At 36.3% G+C, this 13,333-nt stretch overlaps 2 protein-coding genes across 2 annotated transcripts; both read right to left on the reverse strand.

The window, feature by feature from the left end:
- Window positions 1–3,543: 3,543 nt before the first annotated feature.
- On the reverse strand, window positions 3,544–4,840 carry LOC129242629 (vacuolar protein sorting-associated protein VTA1 homolog). The gene is made up of 3 exons (XM_054879382.1): window positions 4,589–4,840; window positions 4,356–4,506; window positions 3,544–4,295 (listed from the first exon to the last, which is right to left on the reverse strand). Exons 1-3 carry the CDS (start codon window positions 4,758–4,760, stop codon window positions 3,680–3,682), a joined length of 939 nt encoding a protein of 312 aa, XP_054735357.1. The 5' UTR covers window positions 4,761–4,840; the 3' UTR covers window positions 3,544–3,679.
- A 1,493-nt stretch (window positions 4,841–6,333) lies between these two features.
- On the reverse strand, window positions 6,334–8,727 carry LOC129241712 (uncharacterized). Its single transcript, XM_054878190.1, has one exon. It carries the CDS (start codon window positions 8,638–8,640, stop codon window positions 7,894–7,896), a length of 747 nt encoding a protein of 248 aa, XP_054734165.1. The 5' UTR covers window positions 8,641–8,727; the 3' UTR covers window positions 6,334–7,893.
- Between the last annotated feature and the right edge of the window lie 4,606 nt (window positions 8,728–13,333).

A 13,333-nucleotide genomic window follows, 5' to 3' on the forward strand; every position in this document is an offset into this window, starting at 1 on the left:
TTTTGCAAAAAACAAAAAGTGCGAAAAAGGTTTTTTATTCAAAAATTCATTACTCAAAAACAACCGATTTTAGCAACTGGCGTACAGCTCAATTGAAGTTTGAGGTGTCCTCTTGATTTGGAAAAAGTTAAAAAAAACAAAATACACTTTTTGAAATATTTAATTTCGAAAAAATTTCGCACTCCTGGTTTTTTTGCAAAATAAAAAAGTTTCAACTACTTTTCTGCTATTGTTTGTACATGAAGTCACTGGTGCAAGTAATGACGATCATTTTGAACCCAGAATCATTAAAATCAGTTCATTTTTGACTAAGTTATGAGCAATTAAACAAAAAAAAATTTTATATAATTAAAAAAATCGATTTTGAGCCCAAAAACAAAATTGCCGATAAATCTTGAAACAAGTTTTTTTCGGGCGAACAAAAAAATACGGGTCTCATTATTTTGACCAGAGAGTAACATATTTGATTTACATCGAAAGCGAAGAACTGGTCCCGAATAGCCCGGTTGAATTGAAATGGAAAGCATCAATTATTGTTAGGATGCCAACAACAGCATTTTTGACAACTTATACATACGCGTTGTACGAAAATACAAGTAAGAACACTCTTCTTCTTCCTAAGTTTTGATAGGCACCCTTAGTGTGCGTTTGATAGGCAGCCAATTGTGTAATGGTGTGAGTGCCTTGGTCTTTTTGCTTGAGCGTATTAAAATTTCATGATAATATTAAAAACAATAGAATGTCGACAAAAACTAATAGAAAATAATATCTTTGACTTGGAAAATTTACAATAACAAATATTTTTACTATTGTATATTTCTCAGTTATAATAATGCTTTTTGTTGAGAAATATCTCAGTTTTTATGTAATTTTTTAGACTTTTTGTTACGATTTTCTATGAAATTTAATCATTTATTTATGTAACCATGTTTCATAAAAGTGAGTTTTGGAATCAGGAGATTTTTAACCCCTTAGCCTACACGATATCTACCAATTGCGCGAGCTATAATACGCAAGAAATTCGTTCGCGCGCCGTGCCATTCAACTGTTCAGCCGTGTACCCGAACTGGCGCAAAGTGTATACTTTTCGTAACATATATATTTCAATGCAACGAAAGGAATTGTGAAATAATAAACAATGTTTAGGTACAAATAGTAATTTTAAGATGTCTAGGAAGTAATCATAATCAATTGATCACAAAGTCTTTACCACGAGTCAGACTCGTTGTTTTCGCTTATGGCACAAATTCTTTACCACGAGTCAGACTCGTGGCTATAGGCTAAAGGGTTAACAACTAATTGGGAGTGTTTTTAGTTATGGATCTGTACTTACACAATGTACATACATATCCTATATAGTCATGACATCCTTTCCAGTTGTAAACGCATAATTACTTAATCACTACTTAATCACTAAAAAATATAAAATCTATATAAACAAACGTATTATGAGCATTTTTGAATTCATGTTTTTCTAACTTTAAGACTTTTGTAAATACATTAATTGGCAAAACTCTAACTCTAAATTGGTATATTGCTTACAAATCTATACCGCAGCGTATCGCACAAGCATGACCGCCATGGATTTTGATTCCACATATCGTATGGGATTATTCTGACCTGTACCGCACCGGTCTAGTTTGTGCAGGCTTTTAAACTGCCAATTATATATGTATACATATGTTAATCATATATGTAAGTACGAGTATATATAAATACAAATAATTGGGGATGTATTTTAAGATCTATTTTTTAGTTTTGCAGGAAAATGTTTAAAAAATCTAAGAAAATTCCAAATTTTCCAGACCTTTTGCTTCCTCTTATAGCATACATACATATATTAGGAAATACTAATAAAAAATAGAAATATGAAACTTAAACAAAAACTTGTATACGATTGAGTCGTGGCGCTTAATCCTCCAGAGGAGGATTAATGTCAATGCGGTGCTTTTCTTCATCAGCGTTCGCTCCTGCAGCGCTAACAAATTCTTCTGCACCATTACCAACTTCTCCTGAATCTCCACCAATCTATTTATTTTTAAGTGTAAGTTTCTTTGGAAGTTAGAAACCGACTTTTTTGAATCAGTAACAATTTATAACCACTCGCACTTTTTCTCCAGTTGCGTTAGATTTATTTGAAAGTATTGACTCAATAACGTTGCAGTCGTCCACGCATGCAAAAGTAAAGTTTTGGAATAAATTCCATAAGTCCTGTTTTTAGGGAGGTCCAACAAATTTGCTTTAAGCACGTTTGCATCAACAGAATCGGTTGCTGGATTGTTTCAGCTACTGATACCTATTTTACAGGCATGTTGCCAGGTATGCGTAGACCCAACAGCTTAACTAAATGGTACGAAAGCACACAACACAAAGTATCTCATTTAAAGAACCCTGACTTCATTCTTGACTAACTTCCTAAGTTTCGTATACTCAGAGTATACATTGAAATCAAGGGCGGCTGGTAGGCTTAGCTGGTTTACTAACTAAACGGTGTTCTTGGAGAAAGTTAATTTGGTCATTTCCCGATACCATATCACGCACAGATATCCAATTTCAATCAACACGTGGTTCCAGTTCATCGTAATTTATGTGCAAAAATTCGCAGTACGAAGCCTTCGACGGTATTTAAATCTAAAGTAAAGTTAAATGTTAGGTACATTAAGTCATATTTGGAAAATCTTGGTAAACTGATTGCTCATAAAGCAAGACTTTTGATTTCAAATTCACGTAAAATATGTTATTGTTGTTGTTATAGCAGCATAAACATTCCACATACATACATGTATGGGGAATGCTGCTGAAGTGACAGTCCTTGGCCGGATATAAATCCGGGTCGTTCCGGTAACGTAGAACCGACTGTCGTGGGAAAAATATGTCTAGGAGAGTGCTGCTAGTATGCGTAACGTGCGTGAAAAATCCAAAATTTTGCTTTGCAAGTGAAAAGCTATCATCACTAAAAAAAGTCGCTTTTGAAATCGCCAAATATGATTATATTGCGCTGATAGTTTAAAAGTAAACAAAAGATTAATATGGAAATTAAAGAAGATTGAAAAAATGGTTAGTGAAATTAAAACAAATAACGATTTTTAAAATACCGACCTTTTGTAAACATCTCATTAAAACCAGTTCCAATAGACAATTGTCGGGTTCCGGATACAAATTTTGCCGGCAAATTAACAACAGCGATGTGATGTAAGGCGCAGCTACGACAATATTATTATTTCCAACAAAGTTGGACAAATTGGATATTACATATAAAATTATAATTATGGAATAGCAATAATACAATTATGAAACAATAATAACGATTATGATATAATAGTATTAAAGTACCTTGCACCTTCAATAAAGAAATAAAAGGCGTTGGAAGATTTCGGTTTTTAATACTTATAGGTAAATCTACCACAATTTGTAAGGCATTCCTAACTTTCAAACAATTTTTATAATCAGTGCACTGCGTGATGCGAAGCTGGAGTACCTAAGAAAGTGCGGTAATTAAATCATTTATGCGCATTTGCTTGTTTCATACATCCAAGTCAATAATTAACGTTTAAAAGCTTTGCAATATATTTCAGTTTACATATTATATCTCTTATTGCATCTAATATTAGTATAAATTTAAATTGTTAATAATTTTATGAGTGTTAATAGTTTTTCGTTAGTACATTCACCTCAACATTTAACTATCTTCGCCCGTAGTTAAAAGCTTCAATGCTTTTTGGAGATTATCTATAGCCGTTTTAACGTCGTCAAAGTTGAGAGCTGTGCCCGCGAATTTCGTGTATTTCTGCGCCTTCATTATTTGTTCAGGTGTGAGTTGTAAATCGGCAACTGGTGTTGGAGGCACATATATTCGATTAGGTTGCGCTTGCGGTACATATGGCTCGAAACCACCAGGTTTTTCTTCATCCACTGGTGGGCTTGGCAATTTGCTGGGATTGTTGAGCACTTCATCTGCAGTAGGTGGAGGGCTGTGCGGTGGTGACGGATCGGGAATTGATGTTGGGGCAGCATCTTCATCAGCTGGAGGATCTTGTGGTATGGCGGTGATTTCCGGATCACCTTCGCCATCAGCTGTGCCAGCGGCTTCGTCACCACCTTCATCATCATGCCCTTCGCTTTCATCAGGCAAAGGACCCGGCATCGGAGTTTCGCCGTTTTTAAGGCAATTGTGTATGTATGCTGCCTTCCATTTGGCATATTTGCGATTGTTTATAGACTCTTCAGATAGTTCGCCAAACGTCTGTAGTATATCGTAAATAACACCACTGGAGTAAAATGCTTTCACAACATTTCTGTGGAGTAAAGTAAAATTAAAGATTGTGCTTTGTACCATTTTTACTAGTAATACTAACTTTCCAAAATTTGATTCACGGTCCTGCTTATCTGCATACAGAAAGAGTTTTAAGGCATAATTTTCCAAATGTGCCTGTGCCGCCACTTCATTAGTAATAGATTCATTTTCTAATTGCGCCTTCTTCGTTGACTCCAACCAGTCCATAATTGCTGCAATCAAAACAAAAATGAGTCATGTTTTACGACATTACTTTTTTACCTCACACTTCACCGCTTTGCGTTTTTCACGTACCCAATAGTAGTTTGGTTTCATCTGGTTCCTGCTTTGAAATTTTTAATCCAATTTGAAGCGCATACAGCCGCGCCCAATACGCAACAACAATATCACGAGAATCATGTTCTTGTGCAATCTTCAAGAAATGCTGGATAAGCTTTAATGTTGGTGGACAAGGAGGAAATTCCATAGTCTTGCCGTTTCTAATATAACAATGTACCAAATTGGGCAAAACAAACGAAGCAGCGATGAAATCAGACAGAAATGTCAATGCAACGTCAAAGTGATTTGTGAAGCAGTGTTGCCGTAGGTTTGAAACTCCATTGAAAACAACTAGTTTGAGGGGTTTTATTTTAATTTTCAATTTTTCAAAATGTTGCTAATAACCTTTTGAATATAAGAAGCATAATTATGCAAAGAGATAAAATTATGTCAACTTATAGGTATTTTCTGTAGCCCAAGTTTGATCAGCGCGTGCTTAATTAGGTCGAATATCTGATCATCTTCATTTGCAATGAGCAATCTCATGCGAACTCTCAATTTCATCGCATCCGAAACAATTATTATAGCTGTCTAAACACCAAAGTTGCATTTAATTGCATGCGATAAAGTCCGAGATTTATCGCATGAGGACTACGATGAATGGTCTACATTTACGCTATTGTATGCAAATCATCTTGCATGCGATCTACGTGCGCATATCGTAGCACGGGTAAAGAAGAGAGGTGTTATGTGGCTAGAGTAAGAGTCTAATCATGATTAGAATTTGGCTAGGGTATGTCTCGTCAGTTTTATTACATCGGTCCCAATATACATATATATTATATAAATATTGGCGCAAACACTTCTGTTTGGTGCTTAGTCGAGCTCTTCTTCCTATTTGTAGTGTGCGTCTTCATGTTGTTCCACATATGGAGGGACCTACAGTTTTAAGTCGTTAAGTTTTTATGTGGAGCTTTTTCATGGTAGAAATAAACTCGCAGGTTTGCCATTGCCTGCCGAGGGCCGGCCGCTGTTAGAAAAAAACTTTTTCTGTTATTTGATGTTCATGCACGGAGATTCGAACCTTCGCACTACCGAATGATAGTCACGCACCAAACCATTCGGCTACGGTGGCCGCCGTAATATACTTATACATGGCGGGGGTGTTGATGGGAGACGAAATCGCTTTGGAAGATACTATATATTGTTCATTTCCTCCAGATAGCTTTGTGTTTGCTGCTTATGGCTGCAATGTATACGAAGGAGGGAAAATAGTCGTTACATAGTTCTTGTTGTTGTAACAGCATAAACAATCCCCATACATGTACTGGGAATGTTGCTGAAGTGAGTCATTGGCCGGATATAAATCCGGGTCGTTCCGGTTACGTAGAACCGACTGCCGTAGGAATGCATACATAGTCTCTCCGGATGATTAATGGCTGGATTCATCAAACTCCACGCTTAGCATCACTTCCAGTGTTCAAATGATAATTTGTGGGTCCGTGTAAAGCAATTCGATAGTCCCCCAAGTAGCCAAATGACTGTTTGTATTTAAATAAATATTCATACGATTTCCCCGTATGTATGTAGGTACATACCATATGCCCGCAATGAGAATAATTTTCTATAAAGCCGTTATTATCCCAAGCAGTTTGAAAAATTCCCACAAACAACTAACACAGCTGGCATAAAGCTTGAGAAATAACTCACAAATCTCAGAAGCACTTATTTTTAGTGTGGGAAATTTGAATATGTTACGGTTCTATTAGAAATAAAAAAAGTTGTGTTGAGATTTTTATTAATTTTCGAATGGTAGTGAAATATACAAACAACGGTGTAAAGATATCGTATGCGTATATACTCGTATTTGTATGAGCTCATATAACTATGTATAAAATATAATGGTAAAATTTCGTGTGATTACGAGACGACACAAGGTAAATTTTAGCAGCAATTGTAATTTGTGTAAATGGACGGATGTACATATATTTGAATAATACTTTGCAAAACATGAATTTGTATTTTTGAAAATATCTAATGGAATGTTAATTATTAATATACTAAATGTAAATCGTTTAACATTGCTGTATTGTTTACATACTACTGCTTCGAATATTTTTGTAGATTTGTACAATATTTTCTTCCTAAGGCACTACTATTTAGATGCACAAGATAATAAACAAAAATATTTAACAATGATATAATGTACCGTTAATGTGCGTCTTCAATGTTTCAACAATCTTTGTGTTGTAATTTTTTTTACAATAAACATGCAAATCTTGTGCTCATTCAACTGTTTTGTTTTAGTATTATTTCCTTATACATATGTATGCTTGTATTTACTTATGAATAGGTGGTGTGAATACAAAGCGAAAGTTTATGCAATTTTTGTAGCAGAAAATATGCATTCAATTTGCGTGTAGTTCATAATTAAATGCCTCTAGTTCGAGGTTTACTTATGCATATATACTATAGCTAACGATTTTACTTAAGGCACATTTTAATTGAATATTTTTCACAAAAGATTAAATGGACGGAGTTAGCTTTAGAGACAAAGTGGTGTAAACTAAGTCGTTTGAGATTCTTTAAATAATTTATGCATACATCAATTTAAGAAGTAACCCTTTAAAAGTGCACATAAATAGTGCTAACGATTCACAAACCAACACAAGCACCTGTGTGATGCTTAGAAAATACCAAAATAGCAGCAATATTTGTAATTAATTGTACACATTAACTAAAATGCCCACTTTTGCAGTTTTTATGCTTAGTATTACTTTTCAAAAATAATTGCTCAAGTATCTAATATATGCGTAAAGCGTGAGATTCTAATGAAAATTCGTTGTTGGACACAAATGCAATGGTTTTGCTTCAAGACAGTCTTAAATGACTACAAAAATGCTGTATGTCTATAAATATGTAAATGCATGTCATAAGTACCAACTGCGTTTCTTGGCATTTTTTGTGCTGAATTATGTGAATTCATTATGTATGTACAATGTATATGCATGTGATTTAACCCTTTTACGAAATTGCATAAACTTAAGGCAATTTTTCCCCCGCTTTCATGCTAGTAACATTCGGAGTTTATATAAAAAATCGTTATTACCACTTTTTAATTCTAAAACTGGTCGTTTACTTTAAGTTCGAATAGGCAAACTAAACTAAAAGTAGTTGTTTTTCAATTCTATGTCTATTTAAGCTTTATGCTTGAACACACTTGCTATTTATAGCACAGCGCCACTTTTGCACCGCTGCGCTTCTAACCCCAAATACTTTCTCTTGCGATTATATTTATGTTCCAGCAATGTGAGCTCTTCCGTCGAAAGGTCACGCCATAACTAGGCTTTACCTTGCATCAACTCAAAACGCGTTTGGGATTCCTTAAATTGCATGCGTTTTTTCGCTTGTACATTCTGCTCGGTCAAAAAGAGTATTGCCGTAACCAAAGAGAATACCGCTCCAACGCATGCTAGTACGAATGACCAACTGAACCAATTGTTGGCATGCTCCGGCATCCAGCCGTTACGATTACCAAAGCATGCAAAAACGATGACCGCTATAGCGGCGCACACCCCTGTACCCAACATTACATACCCTATTAATTTTATAAGTGTTACAAAGTATTTCTGGTCCGGTCCAGCGCAGAGGAAGAATACCAAAACTCCTACACACGATACTAGCGCTCCAATAAATGCGAGTGTATAGAAGAATTGTGTTGCAATCATGAATGCGGGCAGTAGAAAGCCTCGTATCTCGTCATAGCCCGTTGTGAAGGGATCATAAACCCATCGGCATCCGACGAAGAACCGACGTTGGCTATCGTCATTTACATCAGGCAAAGACCGAAAACAGTGCACCCACAGTCCCAGACGTTCCAATTTCGCACCCGTTATACGGTCATCACTTGCCAACCAATTGGGTGTGGCGAACGAGATGACAATTGCTGCGAACGCGATCACAAACACACCAACACCAAAGGTCCCAGCCAATGTACGTCGCTTCATTGTTGGAACAATTACTTTGTAATGAGTAGTTGGCAATCTTTCTTCCGAATCCTGGCGCACTATATGTGAGGATTTTTGCATACTTTGGATTGCGCACGAGAGAATTGTTTTGGTACAAGCACTGTTGGTATTTTTTTATTGGGAGTGGTGGATTGTTGCTATACACTGACACCTGTCAAACCGCGTTTGTATGGTTGCATTCGTGACGGTGATGCCATTCCGTTTGAAAGAGTTTTTACACAACTCAATATTTCATTTACATTGAGTTAATATTCGTGAATTAAAATCAGGCCTTTAACAGTGCTAATACAACTTTATTCGCATATCCCTTGATATCTGGTTTTTAAATATCCGTTCTCTTTAGCTCTGGATGATGCTATGACTATTAACATGCCGGTCAACTTCGGTTATTTCTTTGATTTTATCAACATTTTCGACGAGGGACCTATCAGTGCGACGGGCATCTTTAACATCAAAAATACCTGAAAGGAATCGATGAAACCAAAATTGCACGTAATTAGTTAATACAGTGTCGGCATCATAAACACCATCACAATTTCAGCCGCCTGGCTTGCATTTTGTCTATATCAAAGAATTGGAAAATGTACCGAATTTTCTCTTTGTTGACTTCGATTGTTAACACCCTGTAACTCACAACTGAATGGAATAAACAAAAACCAGCAAAGATATGTCACCTGGATAACGAGCATAAACTTTAATTTATCGATATTGTACGACATATGGATCACTAAGCCATCTACCGAGAAAAAAATGTATTTCTTTTTCCCCAAACTAATGTTTTAAGAAGTTTTGTTTATATTTATTTCCCAGCATAAAAATATTGAATGCAAATATAATTTATTTATGTGAATAAATAGAGTACACTCTAAGTAAATGTCTTTATATGTAATTATTTTTTTCGAAAATAAATTTATTTACGGTCCAGAAATTCTGTTTTAGTGTTAGTCAGTAAGTATGTACGATTACGCGTTTGAGCCACTGTATATGAAGACTTTTACATAAATAAATATATTCCAAAAATTTTGAACTCAAGTAAATTTAAACAAGTATACATTTTATAAAAACAGTTATTACTGTCAGTAATAAAGTTACTACCTTTATTAGGTATAATTCAGTAAATTTGCAGCTTAAAGCTTTTGCTGCCAAGCTTTTATTCTAGTAAGCACTCACATTTCTTGCGTTGCATCAAAGCAAATTGAACTTCCACGCAAAACGGAAGTTGTATGTAGATGGGCCTTAAGCAATATTTAAATATATCTTTTGCTGCTATGTTTCAAACAGTGCTGGCTAAAACATTGAGCAGAATAATAAACATTTATTGAAAAAAATTAATCTATTTACCTAAAAAGTTAACTATAATGTTTATCATTTGATTTTCTTTCTGTTGCTTTCAGCCTATGTTCACCCATGGTCGTAATATACAAATAGTTATGTATGTATATATAGTTTGAATCGAACGAGAATTCCGCCATTGTTGTATCAATTTAATCAAAGCTCACCGCGCAAGTGGTTCGTGTCTAGAGTAAATAAGATTCACATTTTACACCTTCAACTAACCGTATTTTACATGCATTTCTGTTTTGGTTTCACCTTATATTTTAACCTTTTCCTCAAGAATTTTCGAGTTTTTGGACAACATATTTCTTTTTGGCTTTTATTTATTTATTATAAATAGATATTTAGCCCTGCTATAAGTTTTGTTACAAGTTAAGTCCGTTATTATATAAAATTACAATACTTTTTTTAATGAAGTTAGTTTTATTTAAGGGGTTACATGGGTTTCGTGACCCCTCGAAAAAAGGTGCGTCCGCGTTGTCAGCATAACTCCTGACAGGATCATCTAAAATGAAAAAACAAAAATAAGTGCTTTAGTTAAGACCATAAACTCGTGCTTGAACGAAGGAAAGAAAAAAAAAGTAAAAATTGGAATTTTGGCAGACATTTTTGCAAAAAAATGAAAATTTCGGTCAAATTTGCTTGACATTTTTGTTTTTTAAATAGTTGTAATTGAAAAAAAAAAAACAAAATCCTTCGTTCAAGCTCGAGTAAATTGTATTTCGAACACCTGTGTAAAATTTCATCAAAATCGGTTGAGTAGTTTTCGAGAACATTTGACAACCAACTTTGAAAACACGGTTCCGAGAAAAAGGCGTTTAAAGTTTTGAGGAACAATAAAAGTGGCTTGCAGCGCACACATTCCAAAGGCTGTATTTCCGAATTTATTATTCGGATCGACTTTGGATAATATTCCTGAGAAGTTGTAGAAATTAATAAGCAAAAAAACAAAAACTAAATCGATTTTTTTAACCAACGAAACCCATGTAACCCCTTAATCACGTAAATATTAAAAAAAAAGTTTAATTTTCTTTCGAAATGGTCACAATTTGCTTTTATACAAGCTTTCAAACGCTTGGACCATTTAGCTATTTCAGCACGCATGGCTTCCATGGATATTGACGTCGCTGCTCGAACCAAAGATTGTTTCAGACTCTCCAAATTTCTGTGAGGTCTTCGACAGGCTTTGCTTTCCAATTCTGATCCCAAACTGTAGTCCAATGAGTTGAGATTTGGACTTCCAGACGCTCAATTTTCTCCGGCTATGAACCCTGGAATATTATTTTGAACCACTGATGGATGGTTTTTGCCTTATGGGTTGGAGCGGAATCTTGCTGGAAGATGTAACGCTGTCCACCTTCTTTATCAAACTTCCAAGACATCCTCCTGGTACACTTTTGTCCCGCCCTTAACATCCTTTACACGGCACTCCCCACCAAACCATTACGGATGGTGGCCACGCTGAGCCCTTGGAACACAATTTTTTGCGTCTTCATAGATTTTGTCGTTTTACTTATTAAAAACTTCTTCAACAGTGAAATTTGTCTCATCTGTGAAAATAATATTTTTACGGCCGTTGACCGCGTGCCACCGTAGAAGCTGCCTGCATCTGTCGACTCTAGTTTTCTCCAAGTGCGTTGACCAGTTGAGCGGTGGACGGCTTTTATGTGGAGATCATGTCTATTTAGTCTTCACATGGATCTGGGCGATACTTTAATACCTCGGGACATGATTTTCTGCTTTCTAAGGGGATTTCTGCGAATTATTTCTCGAACGGCTTTTATTACTGCACTGGTTCGAACCACGCGTAGACGACCATTCCTGTTTTAGTCTGCCACCTAACAGACGTAGTTTCACAAATTTATCATTAGCACCACTGGGTATTTTCAAACTGCCGATGAAATGTATCAGCATACGCAGTTGTGTAAATCGCTTCATTGTAATTGAATCTTCAAAAAGTGTAACACCAAAGATCAGGTCAAAAAAGCATAGAAAATGGCATACTACTCAAACTTGGATTTCCCACTTGGTACGATATTTAATATTGTAATTCCCAATTTTACCTTACCTCTAATTAACGAAGAACATCTCCCAATTTCATCCAGCGCAAAGTACTTAGGACTAATCTTTGACTCCCAACATAGTTGGAAACTGAGCATTGACGAACGGGTAAGGAAAGCAAAACGTATGCTTGGGAGAAGATGTGGTCTTCGACCTAAGCATACTTTATCGCTTTATAAGGCGGTTAATCGACCAATTTTATCGTACGGATTGGTAGTTTGGTGGAAAGGTCTTGGAAGGGATAACAAATTGGTGGATAAGTTCATAGCGTTTTTATATTTTCATTTACAACGATTTTTTTGTTGTTTGGAAAAGGGTAAGTATTCATTCGATAGAACTCTTTCTGCTCTACAAAGCCATGTTAATTGTATTTTTGAGGTATTCTATTTCTTGAGGCATCTGCTCTTCTTTGCGTTCCATCGAGGTTAAAAGGGTGCCGAAGCTGCCCGGGATATTAACGACGTGTATGGAGAAGGTTTCATAGGCACGGAAATGGTTGGCAAAGTTCAAAAATGGCGACTTCGACGTCGATGATATGTCCCGCAGCGGAAGGCCTTCTGAATTCGATAAAGAACATCTCATATTTGAAGGAGAACGGTCGCCAAACCAGTCATTAACACGTTCCCTGTCCGCTGAGCCACATATGGTTCAGTAAACGTGCGCCTGATATGCACTGATACGTTCCTGAGCCATATGTACGTCAGGGGGTATATGAACCAAATGTGTTTCATGAACGTGCAGAAGCAAAAATGTCCCTCTACGCTCATGGACCATATGTGTTAAAGGTAGAAATACCCTACATCCGTTTTTTTTTAAATTATTATTATTACGGGAACGTGTTAATTGGCGGGAAAAAATGAGCTGCGATCATAAAAAGATTCTGAATCCCCTTCGTTTGAAGGGATTTACCGAAAAATCGGGAGCCTAGGTGCCTCACGAGCTCAACGAAAAAACAAAGAAATTCGCCTTCAAATTCCTCCTCAGTATCTCGCCCGTCATCGAGCAAGACGCGATTATAAATAGCGCTTTTCGTATCGAATCGTCACGGGAGATAAGAAGTGGTGCCTCTAAATCAATATGAAGCAAAGAAAAGAGTGTGTGGCTCCAGGAGATACGTCAAAGCCGAGCGTCAAGCCGGATCTTCATTCAAAGAAGATCATTTCTTGTGTTTGGTGGGACTAGGAGGGCATTGTGCACTGGGAAATGCTCGAAAAGAATGTCGCGGTCAACAAGGAGGTCTACATTGCCCAGCTACTCGACTGAAAGCCAAACTCCTTTATGACAATGCCAGACCACATGTTGCATAAGTCGTCAAAGCCGCACTTCAAGAGCTCGAATGGGGGCTTGCACCCACCGA

This window comes from Anastrepha obliqua, chromosome 3 (assembly GCF_027943255.1).
Source record: "Anastrepha obliqua isolate idAnaObli1 chromosome 3, idAnaObli1_1.0, whole genome shotgun sequence".
In the NCBI taxonomy this organism is placed as follows: domain Eukaryota; kingdom Metazoa; phylum Arthropoda; class Insecta; order Diptera; family Tephritidae; genus Anastrepha; species Anastrepha obliqua.

Bases quoted from the DNA above. Each gene is read 5' to 3' on its own strand.
- LOC129241712 (XM_054878190.1), bottom strand. From the start codon at position 8,640: ATGCAAAAATCCTCACATATAGTGCGCCAGGATTCGGAAGAAAGATTG.
- LOC129242629 (XM_054879382.1), bottom strand. From the start codon at position 4,760: ATGGAATTTCCTCCTTGTCCACCAACATTAAAGCTTATCCAGCATTTC. The intron at 4,507-4,588 runs GTACGTGAAAAA...TTTTGATTGCAG, and splicing joins TGAAACCAAACTACTATTGG to CAATTATGGACTGGTTGGAG. The intron at 4,296-4,355 runs GTTAGTATTACT...TTTACTCCACAG, and splicing joins CGTGAATCAAATTTTGGAAA to AAATGTTGTGAAAGCATTTT.